The sequence below is a fragment of the Xiphias gladius genome, chromosome 21, assembly GCF_016859285.1.
Source record: "Xiphias gladius isolate SHS-SW01 ecotype Sanya breed wild chromosome 21, ASM1685928v1, whole genome shotgun sequence".
In the NCBI taxonomy this organism is placed as follows: domain Eukaryota; kingdom Metazoa; phylum Chordata; class Actinopteri; order Istiophoriformes; family Xiphiidae; genus Xiphias; species Xiphias gladius.
The window spans coordinates 23,213,893-23,239,963 of record NC_053420.1 but is presented as its reverse complement, the minus strand read 5'-3'; the positions used below and the strand labels follow the sequence as shown (position 1 = coordinate 23,239,963).

The 26,071-nt window shown below is 40.4% G+C and overlaps 1 protein-coding gene across 1 annotated transcript; it reads left to right on the top strand.

Annotated features, from left to right (window-relative positions):
• The first annotated feature begins 833 nt into the window (after positions 1-833).
• ptpra (protein tyrosine phosphatase receptor type A) lies at positions 834-26,071 on the top strand. The gene is made up of 22 exons (XM_040159372.1): positions 834-1,264; positions 12,985-13,031; positions 13,287-13,368; positions 13,477-13,926; positions 17,505-17,604; positions 17,777-17,850; positions 18,376-18,512; positions 20,002-20,092; positions 20,381-20,457; positions 20,569-20,605; positions 20,730-20,827; positions 21,198-21,317; positions 21,711-21,877; positions 21,981-22,116; positions 22,246-22,395; positions 22,563-22,656; positions 22,785-22,861; positions 22,996-23,130; positions 23,829-23,954; positions 24,041-24,192; positions 24,602-24,737; positions 25,873-26,071. The coding sequence occupies exons 2-22, from the start codon at positions 13,011-13,013 to the stop codon at positions 25,945-25,947; spliced, it is 2,535 nt and encodes an 844-aa protein (XP_040015306.1). The 5' UTR covers positions 834-1,264; positions 12,985-13,010; the 3' UTR covers positions 25,948-26,071.

Sequence of the window (26,071 nt, the reverse complement as noted above, 5' to 3'; positions counted from 1 at the left end):
TATTTCTTTTCATTTTTAAGGCAATAGGCCTTTCCTGAACTTGTTACTCAAAATATCTTTTTTTTTGATTCAAGCTCATTTCTTCCGTTGAGGTCTACAATGATTTGCTCTGTTAACAATAAACTACATCTTTCTAATATGAATAGGACACATTGTTACTGTGGGCCATAAACCTCCTTCAAGAAGATGCAACTTCACATACCTTTATCCAGTAGTGGAAGAAGTATTCAGATCATTTATGTAAGTAAAAGTAACAAATTCACAATATTAAAATACACCTTTAAAAGTAAAGGTCCTGCACTCAAAATTTCCAAAAGTAAAAGTACTCATGCAGTGCAGAATGCCCCTTTACAATGGGACATTATACTGTTAAGTTATTGTCATAATTAATGATGCATTAACATGTAAGCAGTGCCTTATTGTTGTAGTAGGTTGATCTAATTGTAGCTGCTTCTATACTGTTGAGTGGTTTAATCCCAGTAATGTATCATATTCAATAAACTATAAATCTGAAAAGTAACAACTAACTACAGGGCGTTGAATAAATGTTTTGTCGTAAAAATATAATATTTCCTTCTGAAATGTAGTGGAATGTAAAACGGAAAATATTCAAGCACAGGTCCCTCAAAACTGTGCTTACCGCGAATCCGGGGCCCTCGTTGGACCCTTTGGAGGTCCCCGGACCTCAACGCGAGAAGCATTGAATTCCGCAGCGGCAGCGGCAATGTGGACCGTGTAATAACCAGCTCGGCCAGCAGGTGTCGCTGCGGGCTACGCAGAAACGGAGCGTAGAAGAGACGGGGCCTGGCCTGGGAATTTGCTGCTCGCTTCCCATTCTTCCTATGCAGACAGACACACAACATGGCGGACTAGAATAGTCGGCCGACGCGCCCGGATACAGCAGATAAACCGTGGGATTTAATATTAAGGAAGCCCAAGAAAGTGCCCTCTGGAGGGACGGTACGTTCGGGCGAAGTGAGGATTTCGAGGGGAGGGGTCCCTTCCTTGCCTGGGATTAGCAGATAAACTGACTGCGAAGTGTTGACTGTGTCCCAGTCCGTGCTTCCCTCCTCTGCTATCACCCAGGTCCCCCCACCCCGCTCACACTCTCGGTTCCTGGGGTGTGGAGACGGGGACCGGGGTTGAAAAACGTGGAAGCGAAAGAGAGGATATATCCCTGCCTGGCTTCGTTTTGTGTTGTTTTTTTTTTGTTTTTTTGTTTTTCCAATCCCTCGGGTCTCCTATGGGTGCTACAGGAGTTGTGGTGAGTTTTCCTTGTGTTTGTTGCGCAAAGCCCGAATCACACTTGTTACAATGTCGCTGTAGCAGCATGTTTCCTCTCGCTCTAACGCGGTGTCACCCACAAACAAACACTTTGTCTCCCAGGCTACATTACATGATTATCTGTCTCACAGCGGAGATAAGCCCAGGCTTACGCGAGGAGTGGGGTTGTGTTCAGTAGTTGTAGCCCTCCTTGTTGTAATGCTTGAACATTTCAGAAGTAGCTCGGAGGCAGGGAGGGAATTTTTTTTTTTTTTTTTTTTTTTTTTTTTTTTTTTGGCGAAGGGGGCTCTCAAGAAAAAGGGGGCTTCGAGACGAGTGAGACAACATTTTAGAAGTCAAGAGTTTGTAACTCGCTTTTTTGTGCCAACACAGATGCGGTTGCGCTGGCGGTGGAACAAAGACGGGGGTCCAGGTCTCTCCTGCCTGACTGGAAAGCACACTTTATTGATCAACGCTTTGTTATTACACGTTCAGAGAGGGTGGGGAGCTGGGTGGGTGGGTGAGTGAGTGGGTGGAGGAGCAGGGGGGGCTTCATGCGACCCACAACAGGAATTAGGTCGCCCTTACATTAACACGTATGGTCTGTCAAATCACAGCGGCTGCTTTGTGTTTCTTCTGCTCTCTGACATAGTCTCGTGAATGTGCATTCGCCTTTACAACCTCTCCCAAAGTTTTTTTTTTTTCCTTTTTTTTTTTTTTTTCTAATGATTAATATTCTCCTCTCCTTCTGTTGGGTGTAACCGAGCGTACCATTTCAGTCTTGTGGGTGTTGAGGTTTTTGATGTGTTACTTTGCTTTTACTCTTGAGTCATGACTTCTCAGCTCATTAGAACATGGATCATCCCTTAAATGGCTTGTTTGTCCTCAGAAATAGTGGGAATTCAATATTAAAAATAATATGAATATGAATGACTACAACTGCTGCTTCGCTTGAGCCAAACATCAACTACGAGAACACTGCTGCAGGAAAAGTCACATTAAATGCTGGAAAGTCAGAGCAGAGAGAAGCATCACCCAGGCGGAGGAGACATGGCAGAGCCCTGCTTGTCATATCTGAAAAAACCTCTGCTATGTCTGCCTGGAGCTTGACTCATCACGTCTGGACTGAGTCGCTGAACTGCAGCACACAGTCACCATATCTTAGTCTCGGTGCCTTTCCACAACACACTTTCCACCTCACAGAGGTCATCGCGTTGGGAACATTCAAGTGCAAAACTCAAGCTGCAACTCTCGAGGTGCCTCACAGCGTACCTACAGGCCTACCTTGACCTCGGTTTGTCAGGCCTGAATACGTCCACCTCTGTTGAACCATCTCTGGTTGTCAAGCAGCCCCATCTCATGAAAGCGTGGACGGGGGAAAAAAACGTGTGCTTTGGCAATATGACAGAGAAAGGCAGAGCTGTTATCATCATGCTTGCTCTGTCCATATCTTCTCCAACCTATTTTAAGAAAAAGTAGTTATTTCTGTCTTGGTAACCTGAAAGGGTTTTAGCAGAAGTGTTCGAGTGATCCTCACACCGCACTTTTCATGATTGGCCTAGTTTCCAAAAATAAGAATAAAGCATAGCTTGAAATTGCCCTGTGGGAACTTTGCGTGAAGTTTCGATGGGTGGATCTTTGAAATTAACTCCATGCTGTGAAATTTCGCAATTTCAGGGTGCTGACACAATATTATGAGTTGGCCGTTCTGGGTGGGGTAGGAGGTATATTTTTGTTTCCACCTGTTCCACCATGCTTTGCTGTGGAAGAGCTCTGCAATTCAGCCCCTGACAGGATAAACACAGCTACATTTAGAGGATTATGAAGCATTATGGAGCCTGATTGCAGCTACATGTGATATGTCATTCAGCCTTAATTACATTTATCTCGCAATACAGGAAATGAATCAATGTGATGAATAATAACTCATAAATCGAATACCTTGCCTGATGGGGAAGACTTCACCAGAAATCATCCAGTTTTGTCCCTCCCTAGATATGGAGTAGTAATTATGTAGTCCCTTCAAATTACTGAGTAAACCTTAGTTTTACATCCTCCTGATTTGGGATGATTGATGTTTCTGGTTCACCATGACTCTGATGGGTATGGGTAAAAGTTTGTTTCTTTTCAGTGGACTTCAAAGACTAGGTGTGATTTTGTATTTAAGAAGTATTTTAGATGCGTGGAAAGTTTCTTTTAATCTTATAAACTCACGTGTGATTCAAGTCAGTGAAAGTATGGTTGCCACCTCCTTATTCCTTCATTAGAGTTTATTTGAGCGGGGTACTGTTTTCCTGTTGCTGTAAGGTGGGAAATTGTACTAAAATGTTGGAGTTATGGATAGAGGGCAGGTGGGTTTAGCAGAAGTCAGTGTATTAAAAGGATTACACTAGGCTGCACCTGTATACCACAGCTAGAGGTACATCAGTTCTTTGATTGTTATACAGTAAGTCTTGGAAATGGAGACAGTTATGTTACTGTGGCCACCATTCACTGTTTTGTGTGCTTAAAACCCATACTTTCTCTTTGTGTCAACGGAAAAGCAGAAATCATGAGCAAAATGACACATTGAATCATGTTGTGTTATTGTATTTTAGTCAGTTTTTCCTCCTACAGAAAAACTTTGATGTGCTTTTTTTAAACAATGCCTTCACAGTTGAGGTCAAACTTAGTTCGGATTCAAAACCAGTTGAGAGCCTTAGTTATAAATATTTATATTTGCCATTGGCATTGGCCTTCAAGCCGGCAAGACTTTTCTTGCCCTGCTGTGACAAAATGTCCAAAGAACGTGTCAACATGCCTCAGTAGTCTTTCAATGCACCGCATGAAAATGGACATAGAAGCAGGATCATGACACGGTTGTCAAGTTAAGCATCAGATGATTTTCTCTTCATCTTGGATGAGCTTCTTATCTTTCAGAGGACGAGGAAGGGACAAGTGCAGTAGGATGGTCACTTCACATATGAGAACCTTCACTTTTTTTTACAGAACCTAAATGGGTTGCAAAGGAAAGATTAGGGCTCAGTATCGTTAAAAATGTTTCATACCAGTACCAAAACCTTGACTGCGATACTGCTTCCCGAGTGACACTTTTTCGATACGAGTTTTATAAAATCCATTTTAACAAAAAGAAAATTACATTACACATTACTGTAAAAGTTTTTAGTTTTACTATTCAGCTTCGCAGCATTTTTCCACTCAAAACATTTTTACAACATAAAAAACAAAGTTTTTTAACAGTTTTTAAGTCACCGCACCTATGAAATAAACTTTAAATTTAGTAAACAACCATTTAAAAGTTGGCCGAATTTTTATGTTTGCTATACGTCACCTGCTAAAATCCCAGTCATAGCGCCATCCTCAGTATTCTTGGATGAATGGGAATCCGGCGGACTTGAATGCTGAGAGAAAAAGGGCTGTAGTCTGTTATTCCATGCACATTGAAATGTTTCATCAAATTTGTCGTGTTGCTGCTATTGGCAGCAAAGTTCTTTTTGCATATATTGCATCGCAAGGTACTGGCATCAAGCCCGATTAAAATGGAGCCACACTTTTGATCTCTTAGACATTTTTACACCTACTATGTGACGGACACTGTAATAAAGCCTCTCAAAATACAACAACACACACACACACACACACACAAGTGAGCCGCATCTCGTAGCATTTTTCCTGCATCCCTCTGTGACATGTTCGTGTAATGTTACGTTACACTGCAAATCACCAGCATGATTAGATCTTGGTACAAGCATCCCGCACGCTTATTGGCTCACTGACGGTGATGAGATTAATCCTCAGGTATCAAAATGTGGTGCCGATGACAAGGCATTTTTCGATTCTTTTAGAGGATCTAAGCAATTACATCTGTGCCATGAAAAGTATCAAAGTTCATTACCCAGCCCCAGGAGGGATTACAAGTGCACTAGGGACATTGGGCAGTGCCAGCTGTCTGTTTTCCTGCCATATGTAAAGCTGGATATCGTTTGAAATGTTCCAATACCACCAGTGGTTAAATGTGACAAAGAACATTTAATCAATTTACTGCAGTTAGGTGCAAATTTGAGGTACTTGTTCTTTACTTGAGTTTTTCCATTTGATGCCACTTTTTACTTCCATTTCACTACATTTCGGAAGTAAATATTGTACCTTTTTACTCCACTACATTATTTGTCAGTCATCAGATACAGGTTAGTTTACAAATTGAGATTTTATAGAAAACATCTGAAGAATTTATATAATATCAGTCACTGTTATATATTGAATTAGCCAAAAGTACATAAAACTGATCTAAATTAGATGCACCTCGACCAACAGCAACACCATAATGCTATTTACACATCAATTATTCAGTAATAATCATCCACTAATCTATACGGTCTGTCACTGTCCTTCACAGGATGCATTTTTTTCTGTATTGTGTACTTTAAGTATGGTTACTTTAAGGGAATTTTGCTCCTCCTACTTCCATACTTTTACTTGAGTAATATTTTCAAAACAGGACTTTTACTTGTACTATTGCTACTATTATTTGAGTTAATGGTCTGAATATTTCCTCCACCACTGGATAGTGTTGAGCACCAGTACTGACACTATAAATACTTTTTTTTGATCTTTTGTCTTTTGTTCTCTTAAAAAAAAACTTTTTTGGATTAAGCAAGCCAGACTTCTTAAATGTTAATTAAACACCAGTGCTTCACAAGAATTTTCAAAAAAAGTCTTAAAATTATGAGAAGTATCATTTAAATCAGGAACTATCTTATCAAAGTATAAGCAGACAAGACTAAGAATCTGACCAGGCATTCGATGCCATCTTTCGGAGCTTGGCAGTGTTCAATACTCTGTGATATTGACACATTTCAGTCAATACCAGAAAAGTATTGAAGTTTCATGAGGCTGTTTTCAGCCTCAGCTGAATGCTGGATGTAGAAATCAGTTTCACTATGTAAGTTTCAAACAGCAGAGGTGATGGTGAGTCAGGTTTCGTTGTGGCTTTTCAGCTGCCCGTTTGGCCCCACACCACGCTTCAAGGTCACAGTGGCTTCTGTGGGGAGGCCATGCTTTGCGCCTGCACATCCTCTCTGTGTCCAATGTGGGAAAGCTTGAGAGGCCCCTGGCATGCTCTGTGAGAAACCCCACAATGAAGCCGACACAGAGCAGAGCTTCACTGACTCACCACTTTCACTCATTGAAACGAGTGTTTTCTTGATCCGTCCAGCCTGATGGAACCAAATCATCATTACAGGCTTAATAACAGACACAGCGGTCACTCTTGCCCGTGTGATGAGCCAGAATAGTAATCCCATGCTTCCCTTCGTCTTTTCATCAACTCACCAGCTCATGAATGAAGCCAACAGGAACACAAACCACACCAGCAGGGAGTAGTATCCCTCAGAAAGGGAAGTCCAGAGGATTGTGGCTGTTATATGTGGCACGGGGGACATATAATCTGTGGTCTGTTTCAGAGCAAGAGTCCTAGCGGCCCTGAATTAGGCTTACTTCAGTCTCCTATGAAGAGAAGCATTCACAGTATTCCTGTTGCCCCGTACCCCCTCCCTCTCTTTAAAGACATAGAAACAGTATTAATATGCCATGAATGGAGACAGACAGACAAGCATTATCTAGCGCTGCAGCAACTAGTGAAGCAGGATGCCTTGTAGAAAGCCAGAGGGAAATATTTCTCTGCATGAATGGCGAAGTCCCCTTGACCACCACTGTTGGTATCATGTCAGCGAGGCCTGTAGGGGTTTGTGCCTGTTTGGTTTCCAGCTCACTCATTTGCCTCGGGCTGTCTTCTGTGGAGCATTAATAAGACTTGTTGATTTTAAGAATAATACTAAACATAGAGGATTCCTGCAATTTTAGTAGCTGTATTCTTTGGCTACATTTGTCATTGGGCTACAGTCAAATGTAGTTCAAACCACACTTAATAAACTGGGGAAATAGCAGCAGCTATTAAGGATTCTTGTCTGAGGCTTAATTATTTTCTTCCCCTTAGAGATCACTTTTGAAAAATCTGTGTCCTTCTTGAGCTATTCATTAATTCATGTCCACGCAGTTGGAAAAGATACTCATTACTTCACCTAAGGTCAGAGGTAACTACAAAAGCATCACTGCAATCCACGGACTTGAGTGTGAACTCTCCATATTAAATGACTACCTTGCATTGATCTTACGTCTTGGCCTTTGGTTGTCATGGAGATGTAATTGGACTTCCTTTATATTCCACCTATAAGTGGTCCTTTCACTGTGTGAATGAAATGGCATGGGAACAGCCCAGCCCTTTCACAACCGTGTGATTGCAACCCTATGAGGTCTGCAGTTGGCCACAGGCAGAGAAGCAACTGTCTTCATTAGTTGGTCAGGCTCACCATTTGCATGCACATGAAGCGAATTCTGCACAATGGTGTCAACTTTGACACAATATAACACTGATTTTAAGTTCATCATCTTGTCTTACATGATTAGAAGAGATGTTTAGATTTTTGTAAAGAGAATCACTGTGTACACTTTCACCCATGTATATCCAAACTATACAACTTTTGATAAGTTGAAAACAATTGCCTGTTCTTCCACTTACAAATGAAAAATTGAATTCATAAGCAACAAAACGCACGCTTACTCAATTTAATACACTCAGCGGTTTTGCAGCGACAGCCTTACCTGGTCTGCTATGACCAGTAGCTAATGGTTGCTAATGTTAGAAATATTAGATAGAGATTAAATAATTAGTTATTTTACCTGCTTAATACTTGTTTCTACTTGTGCTACTTCTACACTGTGTTTCCACTTTTGAACACAGAGGCCACTTTTCAGAAAGAGTCACGTGCTTTAAAGCATTCTCTGCTAAGGTACACAAAGTGCTTTATTCCACTGACACTCATCAAAGAAAAAGAAGTAGGCGTTATCTGAATAGTCCTCCATTGTAAAAACCTTTTTTTTTTTTTAAAGTTCAGTTATTAAAGACAGACAACCACACTTCATATACCGTCAGTTCAACGCATGACTAGGTTCGTTTTCTCAGTAGGTAACGTAGTGTGAAGAATAAGCATTGTTTTTATGGGACCAGTGGGTCGTATGGTTGCCTACAGTTTAATATACCCTATTTCAAACAGGGATTTAACTTTTTACTAGAACTATGTTTGAGTTGTCCTGATATATTATTTCACCAGACACCTCCCAGCCAATCAGAAGTTGTTTTCTAAGGTAATGGTATAAGATTTCGTTTACTACTCTATACTTTAGCCACTATGGCCTCAGTGCCAATACCGAAATTTTGGTACAAATGCCTTAAACAATGCAGATTTTTTTTAGTGTAACATAATATCCCAAACTGCTGAATGCTTCACCATTAGATAAAGAACTTAAATACAGTCTAAAATTATAAATGTTTCTCGGTTTAGTTCAGGAAATATCTGGTCGTAGAAGAAGTAAACGAGCCTAAGACTCTACCCAAGCATTCAGTGCCAACATTTGATACCTGACACTTTTTGATACTAAATTCTGTGGACAGATTTTTTGTTGTTACTCAATAGGTATTAAGGTTTGTAAATCCTTAGTCTGACACCCAGCGCCGTTATTCCAGAGTTATTCAAGCCAGTGCAGTACGTGATATTGCGAGTAAACTTATAATAATACTAAGGGAGAATAGAGGGTGGAAAAGGAAGAAACCGTAGTCATTTTTGATTTACATCAAAAAGGAAGCAAACATCCTGTCACATTTTTGTGTTGTGTGTTTCTTATTCCCTCCAGGCAAACCATTGATTTTTGTAGCTTGCTGCTTGTCATAGTGGCAGGTTTGCACTTCACCATAGGGTAGCTCATCCCCAGTAGTGACTGCTGTAAAGGGCTTGCTCTAAGTGCTCTGCCATGTCTGAAAAATATTCACATGGTTGCACAACACAAGCCCAAAGTCAGGACAGTATGAGATGCATGACTACCTTTTGAGTACATTCATGCAGTAATAGATGGGCATGTACATGTTTCTTCTGCAGGGAATAGCGTGATGGAACTGTTGGAACTTTTAATATTTGGCTGTATCACAATGCAGAGAAGGAGGCGGGATCGAAAGAAAACAGACTAAGGAAAAGTGCTTTATCAATTAAATCTGTTCATGAAAAGAAAGGTTAAATTAATGAAAGTAGGTATTGAACCATTTCTTTGTTCTTCTAAAAAGAGGGATGTATCGTGATACCAACAAAGGTGTTTCAGTAGGAAACTGTTGAGCAAGAAAATGTTTATCAGCCATGGTCGGACCATTATTAGAGCCCTGTCAGGACACTAATCAAGAGTGATGTACTTCAGTGCTTTAATGGTAATGTCCTATATAATACTGTAAATACACAAACAACCAACTAATAGGACACTTGTAGTTTCTTTGTGATGTCTCCTGAATCCGCCATCATTTGAGCATGAATTACACCAACCCATCACCCAGAGTATCTTTTTAATAGAGAGCACTGACAGCACAAAACCTAAAAGTGGCACAAATAGAAGCACTTGGCCAGTGCCTCTTAAATTAATGATGTCCTCTACCAACACATAAGTCTCGGAAAAGAGTCCCATGCATTTACACACACACAGGAAGACTGCTGCTTCCTCAGGAGGCTAAAACACATTAAGATGCATCTCTGGGGAGTTGTACTCTTGGCTCTACACTGTCTCCAGATAAAACCCTCCCAGGCCCCTGCAGCATCTGTGAGGTGACGGTTAGCAACCGGGCCCGCTTATATCACTTACACCAACACAGTGACACGTCACCCAGCCTCCCTGGATAGCATGCAGAAAACAATGCGTCATGCTTCATTAATAGAAGGTTACTAAAACAAAAAAAGCTTGTTGACGTGAATATACCCATTAGTAACCTTTGTCTGTCAAATTTAATTTAGCCTGATACACATGCGAGATGCTGCATAACACATTAAGTCACACTAGATAGTACCAGTGCCAATTGCAGAGCTTGGCCATTATAGCTGAGTCACTCTTTTTAATAAGCACTGAAAGGGAGAATAGTAGAGGTAGGGGTTTAGGGTTGCAGTGTGGTTTTTGGGTTAACATGGGATTTGTCTGTCTATAAAAATATGACAGGAGGGGAAGGAAGCACTTTGATTTATGGCTACACTGAAATCTGGACAAACTGGGGCTATAGGGAGACAGTCCAGCAGCTATAGCGCATGCCATTAATATATTTTTGCACACAGCTGTAACTTACTGGCAGAATTTAAAAATCTGATATTATATGAATATAAAACACAATTTGACCAGGATATCGATATACTTGCTTCTTATTAGAGAACAGTGGAAAGTGGCAAGGATGTAAAGCCGTTCTCTCTGTCTTTGGGTTCGTATAGACATAATCACAGCTGCAATCATTAGTCAATTACTAATTACAAAGAAAATTTATGTGCAACTATTTTGATAATCGGTTCATTGATTAAAAAAAATTGACAGATTAATCCATAATGAAAACATAACGTACACTACCAGTCAAAAGTTTTCAGCATTTCAGCAGTTCAAGTCCGGTAAAAACCCTTAAATGGTACAAAGGTAAGAGGTAAACTGCCCAAAAGTTTTTAAAAAAGTGTTTGTTACCAAAATAATCTGAAAAATCAAGTAAATTTCATAGAAATCAGGCCTTTTTCAGGGAGGAAGACACTGTTTTACTTACAGCCTTCTTGCAGCAATGGAAGTAAACAAACCCTTGAAAGTTAATGCAAAGAATTCCTACACTTGCCCCAACTTTTGTTGATGACTTACAAACCCTCTGTCTGTACAAAGGCAGTGTTGGAACAACCTGTGTTACTAACCCATCTGATGCACTATTAGGAAAATACTGCGCTGCAGGAAGTGGTTCATCCTGCAAACAAATAATGACCCAGAACATTAGAAGAAAAGTGGCATCGCATGATGGAAGACCAGTACAGTCTCCAGACTTAAACCCCATGGAGCTGGTTTGGGATGAACTGAACAGAAGGCGAAATCAAAGCAACCTGCAAGTGGTACATTTGTGGGAACTTCTGAGACAATGTGTTTTTGTTTTTTTTTAATCTTTATTTATTTATTTATTTATTTTATGCTTAAATTTCCGAAACACTAAGACATTACACCATGTAAATTTAAAAAACAGCTGGAAAAATAGAGGTGACTTTTGACCAATAGTGTACAAAATCAAATTCATTTAGTCAGCTGTGAGGTAAAGAGAGCTATGTGGGATGCAAGACCCTCCTGTCAAATTTAGAAAACTATTTATAAATAGGAAAGAGACACATCCTGCCTGCCGTCTATTAAAATGGGAGCAAAAAAAACTTTAACCAAAAATGCTGTTCGCGTATTCGTAACAAAAGATTGTGATGATCTGCCTAAAATCTTTAAAATTTTTGTTGAATTTTTAGATTTCCTGGGGGCATGAATCGCTGTCATGAAACAGACATGTTCTGGCTAAATGAATGCAAGGATGGGTGACAGAGAGCGAGGGAGTGCAACAATTGTATTTGTAGGTTAATAGCATCCTCATTGACCAAATAAGTTGCCCATCATGCCCCATTGCAGGCTGTAGTCAGAGCCAAATAGTGCTGTGCTAAAACCAGAATGTAAGTACTGCAATGAATGAGCTCAGTTCAAAACAGCAGAAGATTAGCAACTGGCACTATTAGAGCTTTTAGCACCCAATTTATCCTCTGACCACAGATGCAATAATCTGTGATGTAAAGCCTCAGTTTCTGTGCAGTAGCGCTGCAGTGTTTGGCTTGGTGCATCGCTGAAGTATCTCTAAACAGAGGCAGACGGGCTGGATTATTTCAGGGTCAGGAACGTGGGATTAGGTCCAGGGATTATCACAGCTCAATCAGCAAGACAACAACCTTGTTGGCCTCTGGGATTGTACAAAAGACTGACAGTCGGCCAGACCGACCACCCGGCCTCTATCATGCCAAGTCTCCAAGTCTGTCTGTCTTCTGGCCCCCACTCACTTATCTCCATATCAGTGGGTGAAGTGTCCTAAATGCTGATTCACTGTCACTGCAATTGAAATATGATACTAATTCTGGTTTGGTCACGCCCCGTGTGATGAAGGCTCAGTAACAGATAATTGTTGGTTTAGCATACACATTTTTATGATGAAACTCTGATGCAAGGATGTAAGAAACATAAAGGGCTGGGAAAAATGTTCACCCCCAGTCTCCCAGAGCCCGACGTAATATCTTTAAATGCTTTGTTTTGTCCAATAGAGTCGAAAAAACCCGAGGATATTCGGCAAAACCTTAAATTTGAGAGGCTGAAGCCTGGGTTTTTTTTCACAAAAAAGTAACGTTTAATTAAAATTCAAATGCTGGCAAAATCACATATATAATCAAAGTATAAAACAAAAATTTAACTAATTTTGTTAGTTGTTAACTACAATTTCCATGGAATCATTAATGATGATATGATTTTGAGCCTATCAACAAGATACAATTCCACTGAAAGTCAACAAACCATAATATTAAATTATTGCGAAGTCCTAATATGAATTTTTAAGCATTTTAGGTTGTTCATGTCTCTTCTGGTACCCCACTATGACTCAGAATAATGCCGTCTTATTCCGTTCATCTTGATACCGATGTTACAGAATCACTTTGCGAGGAGCAAATTTTAGTTTTTTAAAAAAAAAAAAAAAAAGATACATTATGTGCACAAAAGCAATAAAATCCTCCGAGTCACGCTAAATGGCTTCTGTTTGCTTTCTAGGACCATACTGTGCGAATGAGTGATTGATGCCAACTTCGCTTCTTCAGGTAAACAACATTTAACACAACAGGCTAACTTTTTTTTTTTATTACCTCCCAAACATCAGCATGAGATAGATAGATAAGATTTTTCTAATATAGTGTATTATACAACTCACAAACTCTTACTCTTTTGGTCTTAATGAAACATTTTTGGTTGCCCTATTTTTTGTTTATTTGTAAAATGTATATTTCAATGAGATTTGAGGAGGTTATTTTTGACTAATACCTTTTTGTCCATTTTGCTGCACATCGTCCATGCAGGGCAGAATGGGTGCGTGTCCCCTGCTCCTGCTGCTCGGTCTAGCCCTCGGGGCCTCCGCCCAGGATCATGCCCCCATCACAAGTACGAACCATGCCCACTTTTAACAAATGTCTTTACTTACTCATCCAAGTTCACAGTGAAAATTTGCAGAATACTTTCCCTGACCTATTCTTCTTTTCTCTTTTCCAGGTCCTCCAAATATCACTGCCAAACCAACAGACCCTCCCGCCGCACCCTCCCTCAACTTTACAGTCGCACGCACACCAGCACACCCAGGCCCACCCACAACGCTCGGCCCTGCAGTCATCCCAGTGACGACAAGAATAATAAGAACAACCACCACCACAACCACAAGCTCAGCTGGTGACGAGGACGTACAACCTGTAGGTCCCAATGCCACCGTTAAAGTGTTACTAGTTCCTCCTCCCCAACCTCCAGCTCCAACTGATGCCCTTCAGGGACCACCGAGCACCAAGCCTCACACCCCTCCCACCCCGGTCGGGGGAGACGACAGGACCACAGACTTGACTCCAAACATCCCAACTACAGAGACTTATCCTAATGGGGATATAGTCACTGTGGAGACAAAGACCACCACAGAACCTGGAATGGGTTTCACCTCAGACTCCAGCCCACCTAGTGAGTGTTGATGCATGTGCAGCGCACTGTGTCTGTTTTTTAGTTATGAAGACTTTTTTCTCTGCTGAATAGATTTAGTGTGAGGATACTTTAAGGATAAATCCAGATTATTACAACGTTGGTTGTATTCCCATAGTTTTCGCCCTCATTCCTATCAGTAGTAACAATATTGTACAACTACTTATTGTAGTTCTTGTGCAATTAGGGATTATTGCTGACATTTCAGGTGCCCTTAGTTTTGCTTTTACCTTCAAATTAAGAGGTTTAGATAAACTGCTGGCTTGTTTACAACCGGTATGATTATCTTACTACTCATGTTTCTTGATCTGTTGGAGTTTCCAAAACTACAAAAATAAGACCCAGGTTGTAATAAAAAACATACTTCCACCTCTCATCATTTCTTTGGAAGAAATATCCATCCTGAAACATTATCCTCAAAGTTAAGGAACAAGGGATTCTGTCTAAAGTCATCATCATTAAACAGCACCTTTCAGTAGTCACACTAGGACAAATCTATGGCAGAAGAGACAGCGATGTCAGGTGCTCAACCAAGAGTAGCCTCGGAGAAGTGTTGGAAATCATTAAGGCGCTGCTCAGAGCCTGTGTGTTGAACCCAGATATTTGTGGATTGTGCCGTCCTTGGATTTTTTCTTTTTTACTCACATTTGATTTTATCGATGGCACAAGTGCATTTGCTGCTAGACAGAATAAAGTAACTGGGTAACTATTTGGTAGTGGCTGTTCAGTGCTTTGCTTCAGGTCCATACCCTTTTTTTTTTTTTTTCCTTCCATTTAATTATGTGTTATTCATGTAGTCCGGCAAAGCAGTAGCAACAGCTAGAAAAAGCAAGCGAGCTCTCTGGTCGAGTCGACCTTTAATATTTTAGATAGTTGAACATTTTCCTGCTCTTAGACTCCATTGTATCAGTGCTGGAAATACCCTGACGTGACATACCTGAATTTGACCAGTCATCCACAAGAATCAGAATACCACCAAAACTGGATGACCTAGACATTGCCATAAGTGTCTGTTATTTTCATTGCAAACAAACAGTGTCGAGGAAGAATTTTTTTTGTATCTTCTACATTTTATGAAATGTTATGAAGTGTATTGAAGAAAATACTTGAAATCTCAAGCGTTACTCAGCTTTACCTTTTAGCAGCTTTGAGTCTCTCTGCAGACCATCCTAGTAATATCCCTGTAAGTGAAACATGATTCCCCCCCACCCTTTTCTTTTACATTAATTATTCATATTACATTATTATAGATGAATACACAAATCACCATCAAAAGTTACTCATTGATTTGGAAGGATGGTTTTTATTATCAAGCATAATAACAGCAGGTATGTTCTGAATTAACCTGAAGTAGGTAAAACAAGAAATGAAACTGGTTCTGGTATAAAAACACTGATAGAGTGTATTTGAGGACTTAAGGGGAAACTGTAGAGGTTCTGATAAGCATCATACAATCCTGGTTAACATAAATGCAACTGATGTAGCTGCACTGCTCTATATGGTATTTCTATTATATAACATAATCATTCTGGGTTCATAGGTGTTATGTAATTAGTCCAATGTCTCCCTCCTGCCATTTGTGGACCTTGTTTGGAGAGAGTTGTGTGAGTTCGAGATGGCATTAGATGCGTCAGGCCTGTGTCAGTTTCACATGATACCCACAGCTTGTTGTGCTCCTACTCTGTTCAATGTACACATTGTCCGAGGGAGAACACTGAAAACTCCTGGGAATTAGGCATGGAAATGCAACATAACTGGGCTGCATTCCAAACTACTCCCCCCAGAAAGCACATATAGAGCATGAAGTCAAATGATGCATTCTTTGTAGCATATTTTTGTCTGTGACGTTAGGAGCTTTCTTGAATTTTGAGTCGATCCATGGAACCGCTGATTTTGTCATTGCATTGTCACCACCGCCATGCAGGTTTTCTAGAAAAATCTCTTCTTTTGTTGTCGCCTAATGTGTCTTACAGACCAGTCATCAGCGCACAAACGGCATTCAGTTTTTTGTACACCAAACTCTGTTGTTGTTGTTCAAATCTCATGTCTTTTGTGCTAACGGCAGCAGTTAGAGGTCACCAGGAAGACCATACGATTGCCGTCGACCAGTAATTCATGCGCATTGTGGGAAACGTATACAAATTGGTCAACCATTGTAATTTACAGGATGCATCACAAAGAATAGATAACTTGGCCCATGTAATGTCTAATTTGTGAACACAATCCATTTTCACCAGTCAGTAGCATCACAGTAGAACCACATTCTTTGTTTGATGACACACAGAAAGTGTTTAACATTTACACTCTGAATAATTCATATGGAATTCACGGCAAATGTCCTAAATGTTTAAGTATTTTACACGATCATTCTCTGGCCATTGTCATCCTGGGTATAACCAGATATAGAAGCCGAGAGTGGGCCCTCTTGGTTAAACTGTGATTTATCTGCTCACTCCAAAGGACGCCCTGTTGCACTCTCCATTTGTGTTCCTTTTTTTTTTTCTTTTTTTTCCTATCCTTTGAAAGCCACTGAAATATTAACGTGGATAACCATTATGGAAAGGAAAGATACAGGCTGGTGTTGAAAGAGACAGGGGTCACCTCACACACTTGGTTTATTTTTTAACCAGCATTCTAACATGTTAGGAAGAAAATGTTAAGATGAAAATCTTTCTTGTGTGAGTGTGAATAAAAAAATAAAAAAAACTGCTTTTTTGGGACATTAAACAGCCACTAGACATCTCTTAACAGTATTCATTAAAACCTAATAAGTAGATTAATTGATTAGCTGATCAACAGAACATTATGTGTAAGGATTTCGGTTACTGATTAGTTAGTAAAAGAATAGTTAATCATTTTGGGTAGGGCTTAAATGATTGGTTGGTCAACAGAAAAATTGCGACAGGAACTATTTTGATAATTGATGCCATCATCTCTAAAGCTCACTAATTCACACATTATATCTCATTAGTTTAATTTGTTCAAAAATTTCTTGGACACGCACAGTTTCTCCCCTCAGTGACCTCCATTTTTTTTTTTTTAAACAGATTAAACAAATAAGATATAATCTGTGAATTAGTGAGTTTTAGAGGTTCTGATGGGCAGGTTTTGTTACTGTTGGACCGAGCCAGGCTAGCTGTTTCCCTGTGCCTCCAGTCTCTTGCTAAAATAAGATAACCAGCTTCTGACTGTAGCTTTATATTTAACAAACAGACATCAGAGTGGTGTCAATCTTATCATCTAACTCTTTGCGTAAAAAAAAAATATATATATATATATATGCTTATTCGCTTTCTGACAAAGTTCCCAAATTCCACAGATTATAGTCACTCAGTGGTGTATATTTGGTGGATTTCTTAGTCTCCTGTGATACTGAAATCAACATTGGCTTTGGGTTTGGGAATGCTGGTCAAAGAATTTGGAAATGGGATTTGGCATCAGTGTCAAACGAAAACACTGAAACACCTCAAGTATTGACACATGTTTCCCATTAATCCTTTTTCTTAATCATATGCGTGGTACAAATAAGTTATCCGCACTTTTCTTTGTCTCTGATGTAGACAAGAACCAGTCTGATGATATGCCAATCATAGCCGTGATGGTGGCCCTGTCCTCCCTGCTGGTCATCATCTTCATCATCATCATCCTCTACATGCTCAGGTTGGTGATATGCTGTTGATGCGAAGGGCCTAAGGTGCTGCCGTTACCATGGAGACGATTGATTGGCATTCTGTTGTGGGGCTAAAGCGGTGTGTACTTATTTGTGCGTATGTATGAGACAGTGTGTATCTCTGTGTGAATAATATGCACTTTGATCTTTGTTGACTGACAGGTTTAAGAAGTACAAGCAGGCGGGAAGCCATTCAAACTCCTTCAGACTGACCAACGGTAGATCGGATGATACAGGTAAAGCCGCCAAACGTGCATTATTGTTTGTGTGTGTGTGTGTGTGTGTGTGTGCGTGCGTGCGCACAAGTGCTTTGTATTTGTAAGCAGATATGACTGCATACACACCAAACACTCGTTTATTTATTTTGGGTCATATCAGCAAATAAGTACAGCCACTTCGACCAAACTTGTTACTTTGATTTTTTTTTTCTGATAAGACTTGATTGATCTTGCTCCCCTAACAGATAACATTTCATTGGTTGACTGTTGGCAGGAGGTTTTTTTTTTTTTCACTGTGATTACCTAACCAACAGGGCTGCAGTTAAGAGTCCTCATATGTTACAGTGTTGAGTCACGTCGCCCTCTGGTGGCCATCTTTACAAAAGACAGTGAATGATGAAGTCACTGTTACTTGATGTAAGACAGTTGCACTCTCATGTTCTTACCCCCTCTCCCATGTCTTTATCTCCACCTGTCTCACCCCTCCCGTTCCTTCCCTCCTCTCCTCACTCCTGCCTCCTCCCTTCCTGCTCCCCGGCACAGAACTCCAGAGTGTCCCACTATTGGCCCGTTCACCCAGCACAAACAGGAAGTACCCGCCACTTCCTGTCGACAAGCTAGAGGAAGAAATGAACCGTCGCATGGCTGATGACAACAAACTCTTCAGGGAGGAGTTTAATGTATGCAAACTCAAGCCCACACCCTCTGATTATATACTGAGCCTGAGATTTACCTTCAACCCATACACGTGTAGCTTCAAGATTTGCTTCCCAGCCAGGGGCACTTGTTCATCAGGGGGTACTTTTGCAGGTGGCAGGGAGTACATGACAAGATTTCGAAGAAGCTCAACTAATTAAATTAGGATTTGGTTGAAAAATTCCACATATATGTGATTAGGAGGGAAGTAACTATCCAAATAGAATAATAGGCATGGTGCTGATAAGGAGTAAATCTATTGTTACAAAAGCCATTAAGCTACCAACTACAAAAAGCTGATCGCAAAGCACATATCTCCCCCCCAACGTAAGTAAGTAAGTAGTAACAACTTAGTAACATCTTAAAGCCAAATGGTGCAGTGGAGAGAAGAGAAGAAGAGAGAAGTTGAAATAGTCAGCTAAAATATAAGATAAATGGTTTAAGTAGTTAGCCAACAAAGTATAAGTATGTGGAATAATTAGCTGAAATTACTGTATATACAAATATAAGAGTTAGCTAAAAGTAATGGATGAACTGTTGAAATAATAACTTAACACTAATAATAATAATATAGTATAAACAGATTAAATAATTAGCTAAAAGTGATGTAAAAACAATTTAAGTAGATAGCTAAAGTAATGGATAAAAGGTCAAAAGTAATACAAATGTGAACTTGAGCAAACTGATCTAAACAGACTAAAATACTACCAAAATAATTAGCTAAAACTAATGTATAAACAGATCAAATAAGTAGCTAAAATAATTTATAAACAATTAAAATTGTTAGCTAAAGCAAACAGATAGGCAATTGAAATAGTGAGCTAAAATTGATGTATAAACAGTTTAAATAGATAGAAGCAATGGATTAAAAGGTCAAAAGTAGTACGAATGTGAATTTGACCGAACTGATCTAAACTGACAGTTTTGTGGTATGAAAAAAATATCGTAACAATATCCACTTTTGTAATGTTATATTGAACAGGTTTTAACCACGACGACTGGTGCTGATGAGGTGGTACTTCAGCTCATCTGACAGGGATGTGGGGGTAAATCGTAGGAAAAAAGTTGGTAACCACTGGCCTAAACATTCCAACTGCTCTTACACTCTGGTTGGTTTTGACATGTCCGCACAAATTTGGCAATGTGTGGGTAAATAGGTGGCAATTAATTCAGAGTGAGACATAATCAAGATCCGAAACCCTCCCATCCAAACAACCATAACATTAAGAAGCTTCTGAGATGCTATTAGTTACGCCCGACTGAAAATTTAGGTGCTGCAGCAGCTTCACACAAAATACATTTGAGGTGATTTGTATTAGACACACAGCAGATGAAAAGATGGAGCCAACAGGAAATTATGTGCAGGGTCGCACAAAGACATTTGAGATTGATGTGCATCTGTCTTCTCTCCTCCCTGGAATCTAAATGTGTGTTTTGTTTTGTTTTTTTGGTTTGTTTGTTTGTTTGTTTTAGGCACTGCCAGTCTGCCCCATACAGGCATCATGTGACGCTGCTTCAAAGGAAGAGAATAAAGAAAAGAACAGATACGTCAACATCCTGCCATGTGAGTGACAGGACCCTGACACTGTGACACTGACGGACATTAACAATACAGAAATGAGTGTATCTGGTTTATTCCCTGCTGATTCAAGCTCTTATCAGTACAATCATAGTAAACATAAGACAGTTGACAGTCAAAGGCAGTTTACAAAGTAAAATAAGTAAGTTATACTTTTGTTTAGGATGGATAATTTGTAATGTACCATGTGTAATTAAAATTCCCTCTCTTTCTGTGCTGTTCCTCATCTTCATTGGCATTTTCTCTCCACGTCTCCTTCTCTCTCTCTCTCAGATGACCACTCCAGGGTGCATCTCTCATCTCTGGAGGGAGTCCCCGACTCGGACTTCATCAACGCTTCCTTTATAAATGTTTGTATAAGTGCAGCACTTTTCCCACCAAAGAAACAAGCCTGCTCTAAATATGATGGACTCTTATTTTGCCTAATCCTAACATCTCTTTTGGGCCACTCTCTGTTGCAGGGTTACCAAGAGAAGAATAAGTTTATTGCAGCTCAAGGTAAGGTATTTGCCTGCGTTGGAGCACAGAATACTGTGTTGTGCTGTTCATCTAATAAACAGATTACTTGATTACTAGGTCAACGCTTGTTGTCTTGATTTCTTAATGTGTCTTGGGCTCTCAGGGCCAAAGGAGGAAACAGTAAATGACTTCTGGCGAATGATCTGGGAGCAGAACACATCTACCATTGTCATGGTGACAAATCTGAAGGAGAGGAAAGAGGTAGGAGAGCCGCAGCAGGAGGGATCATGTTGATGTTTGTGTTTGTATGCTGTGTTTAATAAGATCATACAGCAGCTTCAAAGGATACATGTATGCATTTAGAAGTATAGAATATACAAACTCAGTTGAGATGTGGACTGGATAAACTTTTTTAAATGCACAAGAGAACAAATCTGTCTCAACCTCTCAAAGTATTGGTATTATATTTAACACGTCTCTATTTGCAAAGTTAATTTTTCACCTGTAAAGTTAGTTAAACAGTGCACTTTTTAAACCCCCATGTGAATTCTAATGCGAAGGCCAGGGCAAGCATGACTAGTCTTCAAATCGTGATTTGACCTTAATCGTTAAAGCACTCTCTGTTTTTCAGTGTAAGTGTGCCCAGTACTGGCCGGACCAGGGCTGTTGGACATACGGGAACATCCGCGTATCTGTAGAAGACACAATGGTTCTGGTGGACTACACCATCCGCAAGTTCTGCATCCAACAGGTGCCGTAACCCTTTTATTAATGCAGATGCCATGCTAGAGTTGTTTCATTGTGTACTACAAGTATCGTTTCTAAGCATGAGTATAACACTTAGTGCCTTATACGGGGAAAACGATATGAACCATGCTCATTCTTACTCTCCCATTTTCCATAGTAGCGGTAGTATTCTTCCTATGATGCAATACTGTTGCCTAAATACTCAAGAAACAGTGGTGTAGTTCATAGTGTATCTCTAAACATCTTTAGAGGAGTATCTGGGTACGCCCTGCGGACACAAAATTGATTAAAAATATTTGGATATTTTTGGATTTTGGACATGCTATCATTTTAGTTTAAGTGACATAAATGGAAACCCTTGTGGCTTGGTCTGAGACCTTGTTTGTTTGTGTCTCAGGTGGGAGACGTGTCTGGGAAGAAGCCTCAGAGGCTCGTCACCCAGTTCCACTTCACCAGCTGGCCAGATTTTGGGGTGCCCTTTACCCCCATCGGCATGCTCAAGTTCCTCAAGAAAGTCAAGACCTTCAACCCCCAGTATGCTGGGCCCATTGTGGTCCATTGTAGGTAAGTGGATCAACGCTTGGCCTCTGATTTTTTTGCCAGTTTTTGTTGTGTCGTTGTCTCAGTACCACACACAACTTACAAGAGTCATATTTCTGTCCTTCAGTGCGGGTGTGGGAAGGACAGGTACCTTCATTGTAATCGATGCCATGTTGGACATGATGATCGCTGAGAGGAAGGTGGACGTGTTTGGCTTTGTCACCAGGATCAGAGCCCAGCGCTGTCAGATGGTCCAGACTGATGTAAGTCCAGTGTTGCACACTCTATCCTGGGCACAATACTGAAAATACATCACAGTTTCTGTTCCATGATGCGGTGGGTTTTTTTTTTAACTTCCACTTGTTCACTACCTTCTTCCCTCTCTCCCACAGATGCAGTATGTGTTTATCTTCCAGGCGTTGTTAGAACACTACCTGTACGGAGACACAGAGCTGGAGGTGACGTCTCTGGAGTCCCACCTGGCCAAACTCTACACCCCCTCACCTGGAGCTGGCTGCAGTGGTTTGGAGGCTGAATTCAAGGTCAGTTTGTGTGTCAAATTCTCCCAAGGAGGCACTTATTCCCTGTGACCCCTCAGCTGCCACACCGCTGCATCAAACAGTTTCATTCCAGTACAGTGTTTTACTGTTTTGGAAGACAACTGATATCTGAAATATGTAAGTTAATATCTGAACAACATAACTTCTAGAAACTGACATCCATCAAGATCCAGAATGACAAGATGAGAACAGGCAACCTGCCCGCCAACATGAAGAAGAACAGAGTCCTGCAGATCATTCCATGTGAGTGATGCAGTTGTAGATGTGAGGTGTGGGTTTATACAGTGTTGCAATTGCAGATGTATAGTCCTTGCGTCAACTCTTCAAGCTTTTCTTCAATGAAGGTAAATGTTGCTCCTTGCTCCCGACAGATGAGTTCAACAGAGTGATCATTCCAGTCAAACGAGGGGAGGAGAACACCGACTATGTCAATGCCTCTTTCATTGATGTGAGTGTAATAGCACCATTAGAGTTGATCATTTCAATTCATTTAATGCAAGCAATCGATCAAGTGTTGTAAGTCTTCCTCTCTCCCTCCTACTGTTTATTTTGGAACATATATTCTCCCTCCTGTCCATACAGGGCTACCGTCAGAAGGACTCATACATGGCAAGCCAGGGCCCCCTGCAGCACACCATAGAGGACTTCTGGAGGATGATCTGGGAGTGGAGAAGCTGCTCCATAGTCATGCTCACTGAGCTGGAGGAGAGAGGGCAGGTGTGTGTGTGTGTGCGTGTGTGTGTGTGTGTGTGTGTGTGTGTGTGTGTGTGTGTGTGTGTGTGTGTGTGTGTGTGTGTGTGTGTGTGTGTGTGTGTGTGTGTGTGTGTGTGTGTGTGTGTGTGTGTGTGTGTGTGTGTGATTATACAAACACTCGTATCACATATCAGGTCAATAACTGGCTAAAATAGAATATTGATATTAGATCATTTACTCAAAGTTAACTGGATGCCACCAGTCTTGTATAACATGTTAATAATCTCAAATTAAAGTGGTTTTCTAACATATCTTCATGTTAGATTGTTAATAAAATGTAATATAAATGATTAGCAGTCAAGTTGTCTAGATGGTTTAATGCTACAACAAAGAGTAGAAGTAATTTTTGAAGCTGAGCAGTCATACCAGGAAATCATATTTAATGGCCAGAATTGGAAGTTTAGAATCCAGTTATTTCCAGTAAACATGGTGGATTTGGTGACAGTTTCCTACTTCATTCATGTATTTGATGATTAATGAATTGTAATAAGTTTCTCTCTCTAATAGTACTATTTAGACATCTGTAAAACTGAACGTCTTGCATGCACACAATAAAAATCACTATCTAGAGATTTAGATGAGTGATATTTTAGATTTCCTTGAAATGTTCAGAATCCTAATGTGGTGGTGTTATGTGACCATCTCCATCTTGTTTCCTGCAGGAGAAGTGTGCTCAGTACTGGCCCAGTGATGGAGTGGTGGTCTATGGGGACATCTCCATCGAGCTTAAAAGAGAGGAGGAGAGTGAGAGCTACACAGTGCGTGACCTCCTGGTCACCAACAATAGGGTAAGAAAGGGCTCTTTGCAGTCTTTGCAATACTACCTATAAAACATACCCTAATGCCTTCTTTTTGCCCTCCTTCATCTTTCCAGGAGAACAAGGCTCGAGCGGTGCGTCAGTTCCATTTCCATGGCTGGCCAGAGGTCGGCATCCCCACTGACGGAAAAGGCATGATCAATATAATTGCTGCGGTGCAGAAACAGCAGCAGCAGTCTGGCAATCACCCCATCACTGTACACTGCAGGTAAGGCACACACACACACACACACACACACACACACACACACACACACCTTCTTCACTCAGTATTTTACACTTTAAATCTGCATGTACCAATGAAAGAAAAAAAAAAAAGGAAATATAACAATAACACCACTCATAAGTATAATTATATTGATTTAACTTTTATTAAGTGTGCTAGTGTGTGTCTGGGAAGCTGTTGCAGCTATTAAATCACAGGAAAAAACATCTCAGAAGAATTGCTCTTCTTCCTTGTGACATTTAAACTGCTCCCTCTTGACCTGTTGCTACACCTCATCTCCAAAATGTACACTCGTAGCAAAGCTTCTTGTGTGTATGTTATTTCTGCACAAGGTTGCTGCACTGTCTATATTTAGGTTTACGTTTTTGCCCGTGTGTGTGTGTGTTTACAGTGCTGGCGCTGGCCGGACAGGGACCTTCTGTGCTTTGAGTACGGTCCTGGAGAGGGTGAAGGCAGAGGGCATCCTGGATGTCTTCCAGACAGTCAAGAGCCTCAGACTGCAGAGACCCCACATGGTGCAGACACTGGTGAGGGCCCTTTGACACCAAATTTTTAAACATTACTTTGTTACAATAGTAAAAAAAAAAAAAACCTACTTAATTCGTTAATCTTTAGAAGGGACAGTGAGACGTTTGTTTCCTTCAGATTTGTTGTTAAGGATTAGTAGTAGTAGGATTGGTAGTGTATCTGTCAGCACAGGGAATCTCGACAATTTAGCCAAGGAGCCACTGATGAGATTTTGGCAGCAGTTTGAAAATTAGATTTATGTCATTAAGTAGTTATTAACTATGCAACCAACAGATGTACACACTTGATTCCAAAGCCTAAGAGTATGTTTGCAGGATTAAAAAATAGTTCAGTATCTTGAGGAATAGGCTACACTTATTGAAACCATCACAAAATCCACCTATCAGCGGATTTAAAGCTCACTAATTGAGATGTTATATCTTGTTTGTTTATTCAATAATAAAACCAAAGTGCTGTGTGAAGGTTGGTTATGTACTAGGCTATTTCTTCTTCTCCTGACCAGGTAATAGTGCGGCACCCAACCCACCTGGAGTTGCTGCTAGCTGTTTCCCCCTGGTTCAGTCTTTATGCTAAGCTAAGCCTACCAGCTGCTGGCTCCAGCTGCATTTTACCGCATACTACCACACTACCACACAGATATGAGAGTGGTACCAATCTTTCCATCCATCTCTCAGCAGGAAATTGAATAAGTACATTACCCAAAATATTGATCTGGTCCTTCAAGAAATTAGTTGTTTTATTTGGGAAATAGAAATGTAGTCCAGATGCAAGCGGGGTTTTTGGTAGAGGTTTGGATGTCCCTGGGGGCTTTTAATAGTTTGTAATTGTTTGCCAATGCAGTAGAATTTTCACATTTTAGTGTACTACTGTGTTTGGCTTGTAGATGCAAAACAAAGTTTTAGGACCTGTCATTACCCATCATTACTCAAACTACAGCTATGTGATTGTACTCTGCTTTTTGTCACATAAAGCCATGAACTGTCAGCCATTATAAAAGAGGATAGGGACTTCCGTGTTTAAAACAAAGATGCCATACTTGAGTCATAGACTTAAGGTGATTTAAAGATTGATCTCGGTGTCACTTGTTTAGTTTCCCAGCTGACATGGATGTGTCTCCCATCCCTCCCTCCTCAGGAGCAGTACGAGTTCTGCTACAAAGTGGTCCAGGAGTATATCGATGCCTTTTCTGACTACGCCAACTTCAAGTAGGGATCTGCCATGGATGGATGGATGGATTATACAAGCATGCACCAGAACCTACACACACATCAATTACCTTGCAGAAAGCTGCATATGCCCATCTGATGGACTTTTTAAAAAAAAAAAAAAAAAA